The sequence below is a fragment of the Pristis pectinata genome, chromosome 26, assembly GCF_009764475.1.
Source record: "Pristis pectinata isolate sPriPec2 chromosome 26, sPriPec2.1.pri, whole genome shotgun sequence".
NCBI classification, from domain to species: Eukaryota; Metazoa; Chordata; class Chondrichthyes; order Rhinopristiformes; family Pristidae; genus Pristis; species Pristis pectinata.
In genome coordinates this window covers 17665685-17682798 of record NC_067430.1, presented here as the reverse complement: position 1 = coordinate 17682798, position 17114 = coordinate 17665685, and the positions used below count along the sequence as shown (strand labels likewise).

The 17114-nt window shown below is 42.4% G+C and overlaps 1 protein-coding gene across 2 annotated transcripts in view; it reads right to left on the bottom strand.

Moving 5' to 3' along the window:
- The window catches only part of LOC127583280 (segment polarity protein dishevelled homolog DVL-1-like), a 121319-nt gene that overhangs the window by 87752 nt on the left and 16453 nt on the right, over positions 1-17114 (bottom strand). For both annotated transcript variants that reach the window (XM_052039064.1, XM_052039065.1), the window contains exon 2: positions 304-373. In XM_052039064.1, the coding sequence (XP_051895024.1) occupies positions 304-373 (70 nt within the window). The remainder of the gene's footprint in view (positions 1-303; positions 374-17114) is intronic.

Here is a 17114-nt window from a genome sequence, read left to right as displayed (position 1 = left end):
TATGACAAAGGGTCTCAAACCTCAAACAATAACTCTGTTTCTCTTTCCACAGATGCTGTCTGACCTGCTGAGGGTTCCAGTATTTTCAGTTTATATTATATCCTGTCTTTAACTGTGGCCCAGCCAATACTTTGCATAAATTTATCGGTCCTCATCTACTGCTGAACTCCAGAAAGCAAGGTCCTGGTACATTCTAAATCCTGGAAACAATCTGGAGCTGTGGAGATAACTAGGAGCCACGTTGTCCCTTCCCTATTGCACAGCCCCCAAAAACCAACATCCCTTTCAATTAATATCACTTACCCATGAAACCACTCTTCCATTGAAGCACGGTAACTTGGCATTATCATCAGAAATCTCTTCCTTTACAACTCTGCAATGCAAAGTAATGGCAGCATTAACCAGGGTTCTGTTTGCATTTCAAAAGCAGCACAGAAGAGGCCAGAGAATACAACCTGAAAATTAGATCGGGTTGCTTAAATATTGGCAATTATAATTCCACCATTTAATTCAATTAATGGGGTCCTTCTTGCAATAAATGTAGACTGATTCCAACAGGTGCCCAGATGCTTCCCTGCAAAAGTACTAATTAACTCCATGTCATTTTCAACAAGCTTCCCACATTGCAGAATTTTAGGTGTAAGAAATCTCTTGGTGTGCTCTCAAATGAACTGTACCCTCAAATGAGAGACTGGTGGATACAATGAGCAGAGTATCAATCTCACCCACCGATTTCCCCTGGGGTACTATTTACTCAGAGTTTCACCTTGAAGTTTCTCCTAATACCTCAGAAAGTACAGAACACAGTGTCACTCATTGCCAGAGACTTCATCATCACTGAAACAGGCTTAATAAAGGCTCTGAAATATAGAATCCAGAGTCGTACAGCACAGAAACTGGCCCTTCAGCCCGCTATATCTATGCTGACCTTTTTGCCCTACACTAATCCCGTTTACCTGCATTAGGTCTGTATCCTTCTATGCCTTGCCTATTTAAATGCCTGTCTAAATGTCCCTTAAACACAGTGATTGTTTATGACTTTACCACCTCCTCTGGTAACAACCACACTCTGTCAAAAAAAAAACTCTCCTCAAATCCTCTTTAAAACTCCTTCTTCTCAACTTAAGCCTATGCCCTCTTGTTTTTGATACGCCTGCTACTGGAAAAGATTCTGACTATCTACCCCATCTTTACCTCTTACAATTTTATATACCCCTGTCAGGTCACCCTTCAGCCTCCTTTGCTCCGAGAAAAGCAAACCTTGCTTATCCAATCTCTTCCCATAACTAAAGTCCTCCAAACCAGGCAACATCCTGGTCAACATCCTCTGAACTCTTTCCAGCACAACTACATCCTTCCTATAGTGTGGCACACAATATTCCAAGTGTGGTCTAATCAGTGTTTTGTGAAGTTACAAAAGAATATAAAAGTTGGGCAATTATACGCCCCAACCTATGAAGGCAAGCGTATCATATGCCTTCTGCACCAGCCTATCTACCTGGGAACTATGGACATGAACTCAAAGGTTCCTCTGTTCATCAACATTCCATAGCACACTACCATGTACTGTATATGTCCTACTCCTATTTGACTTCCCAAAATGCATCACCTCACACTTGCTGGGATTAAATTCTACCTGCTGATGCTCTGCCAACTTTCCATGTGTTCTATATCCTGCTTAGCCTCAGACAACCTTCCTCACTATCCACAACACTACCAACTTCTGTGCCAGCTGCAAACTTACAAATCATATTGTCTATATTCACATCCAAGTTGTTAAAGTATGTCACAAACAACAAGCGTCTCAGTACCGATCTCTATGGTATATCACTGGTCACAGACCTCCAATCAGAAAAGCATCCTTCCTCCACTTCCCTCTGCCTCCAATCACCAAGCCAATTTTGGATCCAATTAACCAGTTCACCTTGGATCCCATGTGCCTTAACCTTCTGTACTAACCTCCCACGTGAGACTTGTCAAATGCCTTGCTAAAGTTCACAAAGAAAACATTTACTCCCTCTGTCTTCATCAGTCTTCTTAGAGATAGCATACTCCTTTTGGAAGGTAATCTAGTGTTGGTTCAGGAAGCCAATTATAAACCAGGAAGAAGCTTCATTTTAAATTGTCAATAAGATACATGCCCCTTCACCTCCTCAGAACACTCTGCAAGTACTATCACAAGCTCTCCAAAGGGCTGTTGATTTATTTGTTGTGGAAGGTCTAGCATCATATTAATTGCAAGCATCATATTAATTCCTTCCTCTACCAGCGGGTAATGTGACAAAGGTCCAGACCGAGTAGGCAACTCTACTCTGTCCATAACACTAACAATCTAAACAATTTGCATGTGGGCACTTTATGCTGAGCTTTGCAACAAGAATACAATAGCCTTTTGTTTTCTTCCTTAGGCAACATTATGACTGAGCAGCTTGGTGAAACCCACATGGAACTCCTAACTCCTGTAGAAAAACATACTCTGTGCTCAAGAACTAAAGTTGGTCACTATTATGCTCAAGAAATTTAGTGTCGATAGAGAAAGCAGTGCTCCCAATGGGGTCCAACTGAACCTAAACCATCAGTTCCTCTCTTTACATTCCAGCCTCTTTGATAAAAAGACTAATATTACATTAGCCTTTTTAATAACATTTTCATGAAAGAGTCAGAGGATGTTGTCTACTTGGAATTTCAGAAGGCCTTTGACAAGGTGGTGCACATGAGGCTGCTAAACAAGATAGGAGCTCATGGTATTACAGGAAAGGTACTAGCATGGATAGGAGATTGGCTGACTGGTGGAAGGCAAAGAGTGGGAATAAAGGGGGCCTTTTCTGATTGGCTGCTAGTGATGAGTGGTGTTCCACAGGGGTTGGTATTTAGTCCGCTACTTTTCATGTTAATGATGATCCGATTGGAATTGATGGCTTTGCAGCCAAGTTTGTGGATGACAACAAAGATAGATGGAGGGGCAGGTAGTGTGGAGGAAGCAGGGAGTCTGCAGAAGGACTTGGATAGGTTGGGAGAAATGGCAAAGAAATGGCAAATGGAATACAGCATAGGGAAGTGCATGATCATGCACTTTGATAGAAGGAATAAAGGCATAGATTATTCTCTAAATGAGGAGCAAATTCAGAAATCAGAGGTGCAAAGGGACTTGGGAGTCCTAGTGCAGGATTCCTTAAAGGTTAATTTGCAGGTTGAGTTGGTAGTAAGGAAGGCAAATGCAATGTAGCATTCATTTCCAGAGGACTAGAATATAAAAGCAAGTATGTAATGCTGAGGCTTTATAAGGCATTGGTCAGACCACATTTGGTGTACTGCAAGCAGTTTTGGGCCCCATATCTAAGAAAGGATGTGCTGGCGTTGGAGAGGGTCCAGAGGAGGTTTATGAGAATGATCCTGGAGATGAAAGGGTTAACATATGAGGAGTGTTTGATAGCTCTGGGCCTGTACTTGCTGGAGTTTAGAAGGATAAGTGGGGATCTCATTGAAATCTACCAAATATTGAAAGACCTGGATAGAGTGGACGTGGAGAGGATGTTTCCAGTAGGGCACAGCCTCAGAATCAAAGGATGTTCCTTTAGACCAGAGATGAGGAGGAATTTCTTTAGCCAGAGGGCAGGAATCTGTGGAATTCATTGCCACAGACAACTGTGGAGGCCAAGTCATTGGGTATATTTAAAGTGGAGGTTGATAGGTTCTTGATAAGTAAAGGCGTCAAAGGTTACAGGGAGAAGGCAGGAGAATGGGGTTGAGAGGGAAAAATAAATCAGCTATGATCAAATGGCAGAGCAGACTTGATGGGCCAAATGGCTTAATTCTGCTCCTATGTCTTATGGACTTGTATATTTATTATATCTGAATACTTTCCACTAGAACTCAAAACAATTTCTTTTAAAGCATATTACAGGTAACTTTTACTAAAGTTATGTGCAAAAAAGTAACTAAACAATTTTATTTTCCAAATCACATTTCTTGACACATGCGTAGATGATGTGGCTTCATGTTATGGAAAACTGCAATATGGACAGTTTTCTGGGAACGCAACACAACACCCCCCGTGACACACAGTCGCTTGTATATGGTGCAAATACTCCAATGATTTAATGGTTAAAAGCAGCAAGCCATATGGGCTGTGCATCCCATAATCAATGTATAAAGAGTGGATCAGTGGACAGTGCTCTAACTCTCAGCCTCTGACTCTGTCTTTAACTAATTACCCAGCCTAGCCATTTTATGGGTTTCCATGTTTTGTTTATCGTGATTATCAACAGTAATCAGAGCACATTGAAATTACTCTTGCACTTCTAGTCCTAGGAGAGACTGTAGAAAGCAACAAAACAGACAGCCTTGGTACCCATGAGCTCAGAAACAGCAAAATATTTATTCAGGCATAGCTGCTATTCTTGATCACCAAGGAAAAGTACAATAATGGCTGGTAATATTGGACAACTAAATTAGACTTTTCTACAAACCCTGCACAGAGAGCAGAGAACTTAAGGGGAAAGTGTTTCAAAGCTGCCTACCTGACAGCAGGGATCTGTCTGTGCTTTCAACTGAAGCCCAGGAGAATGCATGTAAAACAATCAGCATATGCAGTACCCTAATAAAATGTAACTTCATATTGATACAATTAGCCAAATAATTTCTTTTCATATTAAAATGGTCTGCTTCACAAAAGTAGAACAGAGTCTATAGGCAAATCTAACACTTCCTCCAAATGGGAACAGATTCAAAATTTAAAGGTCAACCCAGAAAAATTAGAACTTCAAGCAGCTTCTGTAAACTGATTCTTCTCATTCCTCGGTCGGCCCTCCTAATCCCTTCAGAGTTGCTAATGCTAATTATCAGCAGTCCCATGAAACACTGCAGGATCCTGTGCTGGGCAACTGCAGAAAGTTGTTCCAATGTACCCCCATTACTGCTGATAATCACAATAAATCAAACATGGAAACCTATTAAAATGTTTAGGCAGGATAATCAATTAAAGACTGAGTCAGAGTGAGGATTAGAGCATTGTCCACTAATCCACTCTATCCTTCTGATCCTAACCATATTTATGGCACTGGAGACACAAGAGACTGCAGAAACTGGAATTTGGAACAAAAAAACAAACTGCTGGAGGAACTCATCAGATCAAACAGCATCTGTGGAGGCAAAAGGATGGTCTGTATTGAACATCTCTCACTGTTGTTGCAGGAGTTCCTACACAAATTAAATGTAATCAAAGGGAACAGAATTTCACTTTAAACTTGCAACAGTAGGTGCTTCATAATGCAAATGGTGCTTCATTTATCCAAAATGAAATATCACCACTATCTGTTGATACTGAAAAATAGACAGTTTGCTAAGATAACAAATGTATGAGGGAAAGGGGATGTTACACTACTTAAAATGGGTACTCTGTGCAGAATATCTAACCTGTGCTGTACTTGTCCAAAGAGCAAAGGGAGTTTGCTTGATCCTGTGCACCAGCATGGAGAGAATTTTACTCTATATCTAAAATTTCATACCTCCTGTGACTTGGAGTGTTTGAGCAATGTTGAGGAAAATCTTGGTCTCTATCCCACACTGGTGCTGCAATGGCAGCACATGCTGGGACAGCAGGAAAAGTGCAATATTGATACCCACAGTGCCTCAAAATGTTAGCAGCCAGATTGCAATGAGTTTCCTCCACTCCATAGTTAAGGTTCTGCTGGCTCCATTTGTGGTTGCTTGGCCTCACGTGAGACCATGTTATACTGAACAGCAAGGCTCACCTCCTATCACAGAATGATTAGAGCCAGGAAGATGGTCATTTGGCTTTTCAGATCCATCTTGGCTTTTTCTAAGACTATCCAGCAACTACCACTATCTTGACTTCTCCCCATAGTTCTTTAAATTCTTCCCTTGCAGATACTTACCCAACTCCCTTTTGAATGCTCCAATTGAATCTGCCTCCACTAGTACACCTGACCCTAATCATTCACAGTATACAAAAGAAATTCTGATGTCATCTTTTGTTTTTTTGTCTTCATCCTATCTCCCCTAGTTCTTGACCCTCCACTAACAGAGCAGCTACTCTTTACCTAGTCTGTCTATAATAACTTACCTGGTGGCTCCACTTCAAGAATGAAGAGTCGCCGCCGCGTATCTCGGAAACGTGGCAAGAGAGCTGGGCTGCAGGTGAGGCTGAAACAGCGTGGATACAAGACCCCCCTCCCCAGCATACTACGAGCTAACGTCCAGTCCATTGAGAACAAAGTTGATGAACTAAGGGCAAGACTGACCTACCAAAGAGAACTGAAGGACTGTTGTGTACTATGTCTCACTGAAACTTGGCTCACACCTGCCTCACCTGACTCTGCTATTCAACCTGAGGGCTTCTCAATCCATCGAATGGACCGTACAGCGTCCTCAGGCAAAGTTAAAGGCGGAGGGGTCTGCTTCTTAATCAACAACTTGTGGTGCTCAGACGTGACGGTCCTGGCGAGCTCCTGCTCACCCAGCCTGGAATATCTAATGGTGAAGTGTCGACCATTCTATCTGCCAAGGTAGTTCGCTTCAGCGATCCTGATGGCAGACTACATTACACCACAGACGGATATGAAGCCTGCACTCAATGAGCTATACTCCGTGGTCAACAACCTTGAGACAAGATACCCTGAGGTCCTCTTCATCATCACAGGGGACTTCAATCAGGCCAACCTCAAGAGTGTGTTACCAAAATACTATCAGCACATCTCCTGCTCCACCAGGGGCACCAACACCCTTGACCACTGCTATATAACCATCAAAGATGCCTTCCGAGCCACCCTTCGTCCTCACTTTGGGAAATCAGACCACCAGGCTGTGCTCGTTCTCCCTGAACACAAACAGAAACTGAAACGGGAGGATCCGGTACGGAGAGTCGTGCAGTGCTGGTCTGAGGAAGCAGATGAGCTCCTACGTGACTGCTTTGAGACAGTGGACTGGTCCATGTTCAAAGACTCAGCTGCCAGCCTTGATGAGTATGTCACCACCATCACAGACTTTATCAGCAAGTGTGTGGAGGACTGGGTACCAAAGAAGACAATACGGGTGTTCCCAAACAGGAAACCATGGATGAACCAGGAGATCCACTCCTTACTGAAGGAGAGAACTGCTGCACACAAATCTGGTGATCCTGATCTGTACAAGAAATCGAGGTATGACCTTCGGAAAACTATTAGGGATGCCAAGAGGCAATACCAACTCAAAATAGAGTCCCTGACCAGCCGTCAATTATGGCAGGGCTTACATGCCATAACAGGCTACAAAGACGAAGTCGGGCTGCATAGCTAACAACAGCGCATCCCTTCCTGATGAACTTAACACATTCTATGCAAGTTTTGAACAAAAGGGATGTGGATGTCACCATCCACCCTGACAGCCACCAGCACAGCTGAACCTGTGATTACAGTGGAGGATGTAAGATCAGTCTTCCGGAGAGTGAACACGAGGAAGGTGTCCTGGGCCGTGTGCTCAGATCTTGTGCTGATCAGCTGACAGAAGTATTTGCAGACATATTCAACCTCTCCCTGCTTCAAAATCAGGTTCCCTCCTGTTTTAAGATGACCACTATCATCCCGGTACCAAAGAAAAGCAAGGTAACATGCCTCAATAACTACTGACCAGTGGCTCTGACATCCACCATCATGAAGTGCTTTGAGAGGTTGGTCAACTCCAGCCTACCAAACAACCAGGACCCATTGCAATTCGCCTATCGCCGAAACAAGTCTACAGCGGATGCCATCCCCCTAGCCCTACACTCAGCTCTGGAGCATCAGGATGGTAAAGCCACCTACGTTAGACTATTGTTTATTGACTACAGCTCTGCCTTCAGTACAATAATCCCAAGCAAACTTGTCACCAAACTCCAAGACCTAGGACTCAACACCTCCCTCTGTAACTGGATCCTTGACTTTCTAACAAACAGACCGCAATCAGTGAGGATAGGCAGCAATACCTCCGGCACAATTATTCTCAACACTGGTGCCCCACCAGGCTGAGTCCTCAGCCCTCTACTCTACTCCCTATACACTCATGACTGTGTGGGCAGATTCTGCTCTAACTCCATCTACAAGTTTGCAGATGATACCACCGTTGTAGGCCGTATCTCAAACAGTGATGAGTCAGAGTACAGGAAGGAGATAGAGAGCTTAGTGGAATGGTGTTATGACAACAACCTTGCCCTCAATGCCAACAAAAGAGCTGGTCATTGACTTCAGGAAAGGGGGCAGTGTACATGCACCTGTCTACATCAATGGTGCTGAGGTCGAGAGGGTTGAGAGCTTCAAGTTCCTGGGTGTGAACATCACCAACAGCCTGCCCTGGTCAAATCACGTAGATGCCATGGCCAACCAAGCTCACCAGCGCCTCTACTTCCTCAGGAGGCTAAAGAAATTTGGTTTGTCCCCTTTGACTCTCACCAACTTTTACCGATGCACCAAAGAAAGCATCCTATCTGGATGTATCACGGCTTGGTACGGCAACTGCTCTGCCCAGGACCACAAGAAACTGCAGAGAGTTGTGCACACAGAGCATCACGGACACCAACCTCCCCTCCATGGACTCTGTCTTTACCTCTCGCTGTCTTGGTGAAGCAGCCAGCATAATCAAAGACCCCACCCACCTGGGACATTCTCTCTTCTCTCCTCTTCCATCGGATAGAAGATACAGGGCACGTACCACCAGACTTAAGGACAGCTTCTACCCCACTGTGATAAGGCTATTGAACGGTTCCTTTATACAATGAGATGGACTATGACCTCACGATCTACCTTGTTGTGACCAGGCACCTTATTGCACTACACTTTCTCTGTAGCTGTGACACTTTACTCTGTACTGTTACTGTTTTTATCTACTACATCAATGCACTTTGTACTAACTCAATGTAACTGCACTGTGTAATGAATTGACCTATACGATTGGTTTGTAAGACAAGCTTTTCACTGTACCTCGGTGCAAGTGACAATAATAAACCAATACCAACATACCCCTCATGATTATCCTCTCTCTTTACTGAAGTCAGAGGATAGCATGAATTGACTCAGGCTCATTCACCTAAGCATTGCAAGTTGCAAGCACTTCCCAGAAAAAAAGGATCAAGTATAGGTCATCCCACATTGCCAAAACCCTGATCTGCACCTTGACCTGACCCATCTCTCTCCTCAGTGTCTTACCTTCCAATGAGGTGCCCAGCTCCTAGTGGCCTTATGGTTAAAGATACAAGTGGTGATTCCTCATACAGCAGGAAACAGTATATTTAGCAGATTCTCTGCCTGCAATAACTGACTCAGGAGATGAGCATTACCAGAGGTTAAAGCTTTGGTTGGACAGTGGGCTGGGAAGCTTGTGCCCTTAACACTGCCAAATGGTAATTTCCCATTTCTCAGGTCACAATTTGTCTCAACAATAAAAGAGAACCAGAAACAGTCTAGTTGATCGAAACCAAAGATTCAGACACACGAATTAAAATCCCACTTTTGGAAACATAGAATTCAAATTCAGTCAGCTAATAAACTGAAATGAGGGGGGAAAATGTGTGAATGCAGATCAGGGAAGTGTCAAGACTAAAAGATTTGAGTCAGATGTGCAAATCCATTTTAAGGCACAAAGTCATATTTAGAGTGAGACACGATCTGTGAAACAGTGAGGCAACAAAGTTGGATCCTGCCCAATCCACTCTGCTAATTAACACATGGCAGTAAATGGAAAGGCTTGTGGGCTTCATAGGAAATGTTTGCTCTGGCCCTACCTCACTGCCCACATGCTTCACAACAATGGCTAGCTATAAGTCAACAATGCATGACTTATTTGTGGGAAGGACCAGGTTGGTCATCTAACTATTTCAGAGGGCCACTCAGTCAAAAATTCTGAACTTCTTGATCGATCTTCATTGCAGCCATTCTAACTGCAGTCCTCGAAGTCCAGAAGCACATTGCCAACTTCCTGCAGTTTCCCAGCAATTACACTGCCTGCTGAAATGCACCAAGTCAAACCTGGCACTAATTCAGAAACTCCAATCCTATACCTCCTACCACATTTCAATGGTTTTCTCAAACTATAACATGTTTAAACTTAGAAAAAAATTAGGAGTGGTACTGTTCATCCTTCACTTAAACTTGAGGAAGTTTGGAGTCCATTTATTCAGTATTTCCATATGATATAAGCAGACCTTTACTGAATCCCTTTCAATAACCTTTGAATATAGAGGAGCAGAGCTAACGACATAATTTTTTTTTAAACCGAAGAAATATCAGTCCAGCTTTTTTTTTGAAGTTTTTAGTTTGCTTTTGTTATTATTTTTTTAAAATTTGGGGGTTCTCTTCGTATAATTAAATTTCTTGTCAATTTTTTTTGTATCATGCTTACTTAGTAAGAGATTGGGAGATTCAGATTATATATTTTATTCCCTGTGAGTGTATATATTAATTGTTACTATTGTTATCCCGATCTCTTCACACCGTATGTATAATCACTAATGTATATTAATTTGAAATTCAATAAAAAGACTGAAAAAGAAAGAAAGAAGAAACTCCATTCATTTCGATGGGAGATAACGACGATAAGGGAGACAAGCAGGTTTCACATACTTTATTTTCTATCTAAAAGTTGAGTTTATTTAAATGTATGCAAATTTATTTATTTGTTCATTAACATTTCCTACTATTGACTGCTTTACTTTCAATCTATATAACAAATTGTATTAAAAGGTGTTCAAAGTATTGATTTTCAATAATTTTAGTCCGTGAGTGATTCTGAATGTCAGAGACATGTTAAATCTTTGGTTAATTTTGACAGTAGTAAGCCTGGGAGCATGGGTAACCAGGCGCAGAAATAAAAAAAAAGAAAATGCTGTAAAACTTAGCAGGTCAGGCAGCATCAGTAGAGGGAGAAACAGAGTTAACAGTTCAAGTCAATAAACTCCCTTCAGACCAGGGAAAAGTTAGAAAAAAGGCATGTTTAAACTCGCAGAGAAGGCAACAGGATAACGAGTACATAGGGAATGTTTGTGACAGGGTGGAGATCAATGGAAGGCAGAGGTTACACACTGGTGTCAACTACAAGAAGGTGCTGAAGGCTTGCTAATGGCAGCTAATCTTTCCAGAGGAAATGTAAATAGAGGGAGGAAGAGAGAGAAGGGGAAAAAAAACTACTGGAATTGTTGGAGACAGAACACAGTTGTTGCTGGAAATCTGAAACAAAGGACAATGTTAGGAAAGCCCAGCAGGTCAGGCAGCATATCTGGAAAAAGAAAAAAAATGAGTTTTGTGCAACACAAGTACCAAACAATGAACATATTCCAGGAAGAAAGCTTAGCTTGTTACTCAATGGTACAGTCATCAACGAATCCCCTGCTCATAAACAACCATGGCTGTAAGATACCGTGGCTACAATTGCAGGTCAGAGGCTGGATATTGCAAGGAAAATGTAGAGAAATTATGTGGTCTCTGCCCAAAACCACAAGAAATGGTAGAGAGTTGTGGACACAGGTCAGCACATCACGGAAACCAGCCTCCCCTCCATGGACTCTGTCTACACTCCTCGCTGCCTTGGTAAAGCAGGCAACATAATCAAAGACCCCACCTGTTCTGGATATTCTCTCTTCTCCTGCTCCCATCGGGCAGAAGCTACAAAAACCTGAAAGCTCATACTACCAGGCTCAAGTACAGCTTCTGTCCCATTTTCCTAAGACTATTGAACAGTCCCGTAGTACGATAAGATGGCCTCCTGAACTCACAATCTACGTTGTTATGACCTTGCACCTTATTGTCTGCCTGCACTGCACTTTCTCTGTAACTGTAACACTTTATTCTGCATTGTTATTGTTTTCCCCGTACTACCTCAAAGCACTGATGTGATGAAATGATCTGTATGGATGACAGCAAAACAAAGTTTTTCATGGTATCGTGGTACATCTGACAATAATAAACCAATTTACTAATTTATTAAGTCATACTTTATGTACTTTAAGTAGGATCTGAGGCACACCAACTACCTTAATTTCAGACAATAAGCCACTACCAATAGAATACTGTTGGCAGATACATGGAAAGCTTGAAGAGGTGAAATGTACTGGAGGAAGTTGGTGGTTGAGCAGCATCTGTGGGAGGAAAGGAATTGTCGACGTTCCTTTCCTCCCACAGATGCTGCTCGACCCGCTTAGTTTCTCCAGGAAATTGTTTGCTGCTCCACATTCCAGCATTTGCAGATCCTTGTGTTTCCAGTGGTGTTCTTTCCACCCCACCACTCTTTCCTTCATCACTCTTCATTCATCAGCTCATCTCCAGGCTCTCTAACATCACTTACTCCAGCCACACTGCAGATGCTACAAATGTTAGTGTTATTACCTGCAACAGAAAAAGCCAAGAGCAGCAAAACAAACAGCTCAATATCCTAGTAAATCCATGTTACAACAACATTGTTCAAACAAAAATCTTGCCTTCACCTTTTCAGGGAAACTAGAGATGGGAGAGCTAAAACATTCATTCTACTGTTTTATTCCAAGGCCAGTAATGGGAGAAGAAAGATGCACTAGTTCAACATTACATCAATACAAACAAGGCAAAGATTGTCTCAAATTTGGCACAGCTCTCCTGAGGAGGTCAATAAATGGCAAAACCTCAAAGACAAGGAATTACACCGAGACAGGCCGAACACTTCAGCAATCTAGTCTATTGGATTCTTGTAATTGTGCTGTGGGGTACAACAAATTCACTTGGAGCATCAACTGTGGCAGTCAATTCTCTAACTGAAGTACAGTACACGATCTGTTGCCAAGTATACATTAAGTTAAGAGTAACACAGTTTAAGAAAATAGCACCCCACTAACCTTAAGGTAACAGTCACACCTAACAGCTGGTAAACAAATGATGGAAAACAAAATAACATGCATACACCACACTACATCTTCTTCAAAAGATGAGACAACCCCACTCATGTAAATGCACAAGCAACAGTTGAGTAAAGAACTTGCAAGTCTAATTACATTCAGAATCAGTTTTATTATGACCGACATATTGGTATTGGTTTATTATTGTCACTTGTACCAAGGTACAGTGAAAAACTTGTCTTGCCTACTGATCGTACAGATCAATTCATTACACAGTGCAGTTACATTGAGTTAGTACAGAGTGCATTGAGATAGTACGGAGTGCATTGATGTAGTACAGGTAAAAACAATAACAGTACAGAGTAAAGTGTCACAGCTACAGAGAAAGTGCAGTGCAATAAGGTGGAGGTCACAACAAGGTAGATCGTGAGGTCAGAGTCCATCTCATCGTATAAGAGAACTGTTCAATAGTCTTATCACAGTGGGATAGAAGCTGTCCTTAAGTCTGGTGGTACATGCCCTCAGGCTCCTGTATCTTCTATCCGATATGTCATGAAATTTGTTGTTTTGCGGCAGCAGTACAGTGCAAGACGTGAAGGCATAAAAATTACATTCAAGAACTTGTATACAATATTCAACTTCAAGGCACTGCAGATTTCTTAAACATCTCATACCATCTCTTTGCCCTATATCTCAACTTTGCCTGGGCTTGCCTGTTCTCAAGAGCACTCCCTCAGGATCTTCCTGCAGGTTGCATGCCTGATCATCCTCAGGTTCAATCTTGCCTTGGATCCCATGGGCCAGTCTCCCGTGTCAGACCCTGTCAAAGGCCGGTTCCATTTACAACTGAAACATCCCATTTCATTTACAATTGTTGACCCTTCTTAGTTTCATGTCAATAAAAATCCAGCAGCAGATAGACATCTAGATAGCAACTCAGCTAGCTTTGATATGAATGTTTTATTCCAATGTCCCTTTAAGACTGCTGTATGACTGCAGTTAGATCTGCCAAAGAGCTAACAGGCCTTGGGTACATTTGTTGCAGGCTAGGAGAACTAGCCAATCACCAGGCTAGTTGAAGCCTCCTCCTCACCTGTCTTTCATGACAAACGAGGATTTTATTTTTTTGAGAAATACCAGTCTAACCACTAGAAGGAAGAGTACTACTTTTCAGATATAACAAGATCACTGCTTATCTCATGGTCCCAAGCTAGATTTCCTGACTGAGACTTTCTTCCTATTTTGAGGCCTTTAACCAAGCTTTCATATTCACACTCTCTGATCTTTTGGGCTAATGCCTTGGTCATATGTGCCAGTGTTTTATTATCATTAAACTCAAGTGCCTCCTCTCTATGCTGCATAGTTTCCTCATTCTTCTATCTTGAACTGTGAGCCATCCTTTCTTAATATCGTGCAGTAGCCTGCACTTTGCCCATTTTGGTTGCCCTGCAGTAATTTTTCAGTTTCAATGCTACACATCTTTCTTCCCGCAATACCCTTTCCTACTCGAATACTTTTTTTCTATTAAAACGTGGTTTTGCTTTTGACCTCCACACTGACCTACTTTTTATCTCAACTTGCATCGCCATTTCTTTTGGGTAGATGCCGCCTTTCTCCATGCACTGAATCAGAGGAGGAACAAATGATTCTGGAGGGAAAGAAGACCTGTCTGTTTGCTCCTTGCCTTCCACTCCATATACAGTAGAGTTCAAATAGAACGTGTTAGCCCCAAGTGATTGAATCCACTCCCTCCATTGTTGGTTTCTGAGTGTATTCTGCAACAAGTATCAGTAGCTCAATTTCCCCTATCATCTTTGCACCAGATCTCTCCTAGTGTTATAGGGTCATAGAGCACTACAGCACAGAAACGGGCCCTATGTCCCATCTAGTCCAGGCCGGCCTGGTTTTCTGCCTAGTCCCACCTACCTGCACCCGGACCATAGCCCTCCACACCTCTCTCATCCATGCACCTATCCAAACTTCTCTTAAATGTTACAATTGATCCAACATCCACCACTTCTGCTGGGAGCTCATTCCACACTCGCACCACCCTCTGAGTGAAATAGCTCCCCCTCAGATTCCCTTAGATATTTCACCTTTCACCTTAAACCTATGACCTCTAGTTCTAGTCTCACCCAGCCTAAGGGGAAAAAGCCTGTATGCATTCACCCTATCTATACTCCTCATAATTTTGTCTGCCTCTGTAAGATCTCCCCTCATTCCCCTGTGTTCCAGGGAATAAAGTCCTAACCTATTCAACCTTTCTCTATAACTCAAGTCCCAGCAACATCCGTGTAAATTTCTCAACAATGCTTCAGAATTTGGGCACAGTGGAACATTACTCCTAGTTCACGAGACTTAAAATTGTGCCTGTAGGCGTCTCTCCCTGTTACTAAGACATCTATAGCAGTATAAATATTCATTATAATGCACTGATTGTTAAAGCTACTATTAATATGGTATTAATTACAATTTAAAAACCACTGCAGCCTTCTCCATCACCACTAGTGGCATATATAGTATCTGGCATACACTCTTCCACGTCTTCATTTATCTCTATAGTATTCTGGTATGTTCTGCATATTTGTTTCCCTGACTGCAAAACATCCAGAGCCTGTAGCTGCCAATATTTGCAATAATTTACCTGCTTGTGCAAAATGTCTTATTTTATTGCCGTTTTATCGGTGGGATGTTTTACATGGACAAATCAAAGCTGCATGAATTCTCTGGCATCAATAGCAGACCTACTGCCTTCTGTAATAATGTGACTCCCAGGTTTCCCAAGTTTCTGGTCTACGTGGCTTGCTGGTTTCCACAGAAACCACCTTTGGTTCTCATGTGACCATGCCTCAATGAAGGCAGTCAACATCGACAATATGCCCTATAACACAACACATTCATGTCTGAATCTTAACTAAACAAAACTCTTTCTCTCGTTATTCAGTGCCACTTCCATTATAATGGCAATTTTACTGGTCTTTTCAAATCTGAAGTATGGGTTATGAATAAACGCCGTGCATTCACTCATCAGCTAATCTGCATATTAATTGGTAATTCAATGCTCATTGGAAGAACTTTCTGAAATTGGGCCCCTAAAACAAAAAAAAAATCACACTAATATCACATATTGCCTCCTCTAAATATATGTAAAGAATTTGTGGTTTTGAAGCATCCCTGATAGCGTTGGGTTGAAGTACGATTTGAATTTTTGATCACCTTAAATGGACATTGACTGCCAACAAATTGGCTAGTGTCACACAGGTGTCTGAACTCACTTCCTTTAACAGTGGGGCTCTTGTTCACAGATGACTGCGACTTGCTCTTCACAATGTTTGCCAAAAGCATCTATGATTTTACTATGATATTATCACCTATGATGATACCACCATTGTAGGCCGTATCTCAAACAGCGATGAGTCAAAGTACAGGAAGGAGATAGACAGCTTAGTGGAATGGTGTCATGACAACAACCTTGCCTTCAATGTCAACAAAACAAAAGAGCTGGTCATTGACTTCAGGAAAGGGGTGGTGTACATGCACCCGTCTACATCAACGGTGCTGAGGTCGAGAAGGTTGAGAGTTTCAAGTTCCTGGGAGTGAACATCACCAACAGCCTGGTCTGGTCAAATCACGTAGATGCCACTGCCAAGAAAGCTCACCAGCGCCTCTACTTCCTCAGGAGGCTAAAGAAATTCAGCTTGTCCCTTTGACTCTCACCGACTTTTATCGATGCATCATAGAAAACGTCCTATCTGGATGTATCATGGCTTGGAAAGGCAACTGCTCTGCCCAGGACTATAAGAAACTGCAGAGTTGTGGACACAGCCCAGCGCATCACGGACACCAGCCTCCCCTCCTTGGACTCTGTCTTTACCTCTCGCTGTCTTGGTGAAGCAGCCAGCATAATCAAAGACCCCACCCACCCAGGTCATTCCCTCTTCTCTTCCATCAGGTAGAAGATACAGGAGCCTGAGGGCACGTGCCATCAGACTTAAGGACAGCTTCTACCCCACTGTGATGAGACTATTGAACAGTTCCCTTATACGATGAGATGGACTATGACCTCACGATCTACCTTGTAGTGACCTTGCACCTTATTGCACTACACTTTCTCTGTAGCTGTGACACTTTACTCTGTACTGTTATTGTTTTTACCTGTACTACATCAATGTACTCTGTACTAACCTAATGTAACTGCACTGTGTAATGAATTGATCTGTACGATCGGTATGCAAGACAAGTTTTTCACTGTACCTCGGTACAAGTGACAATAATAAACCAATAC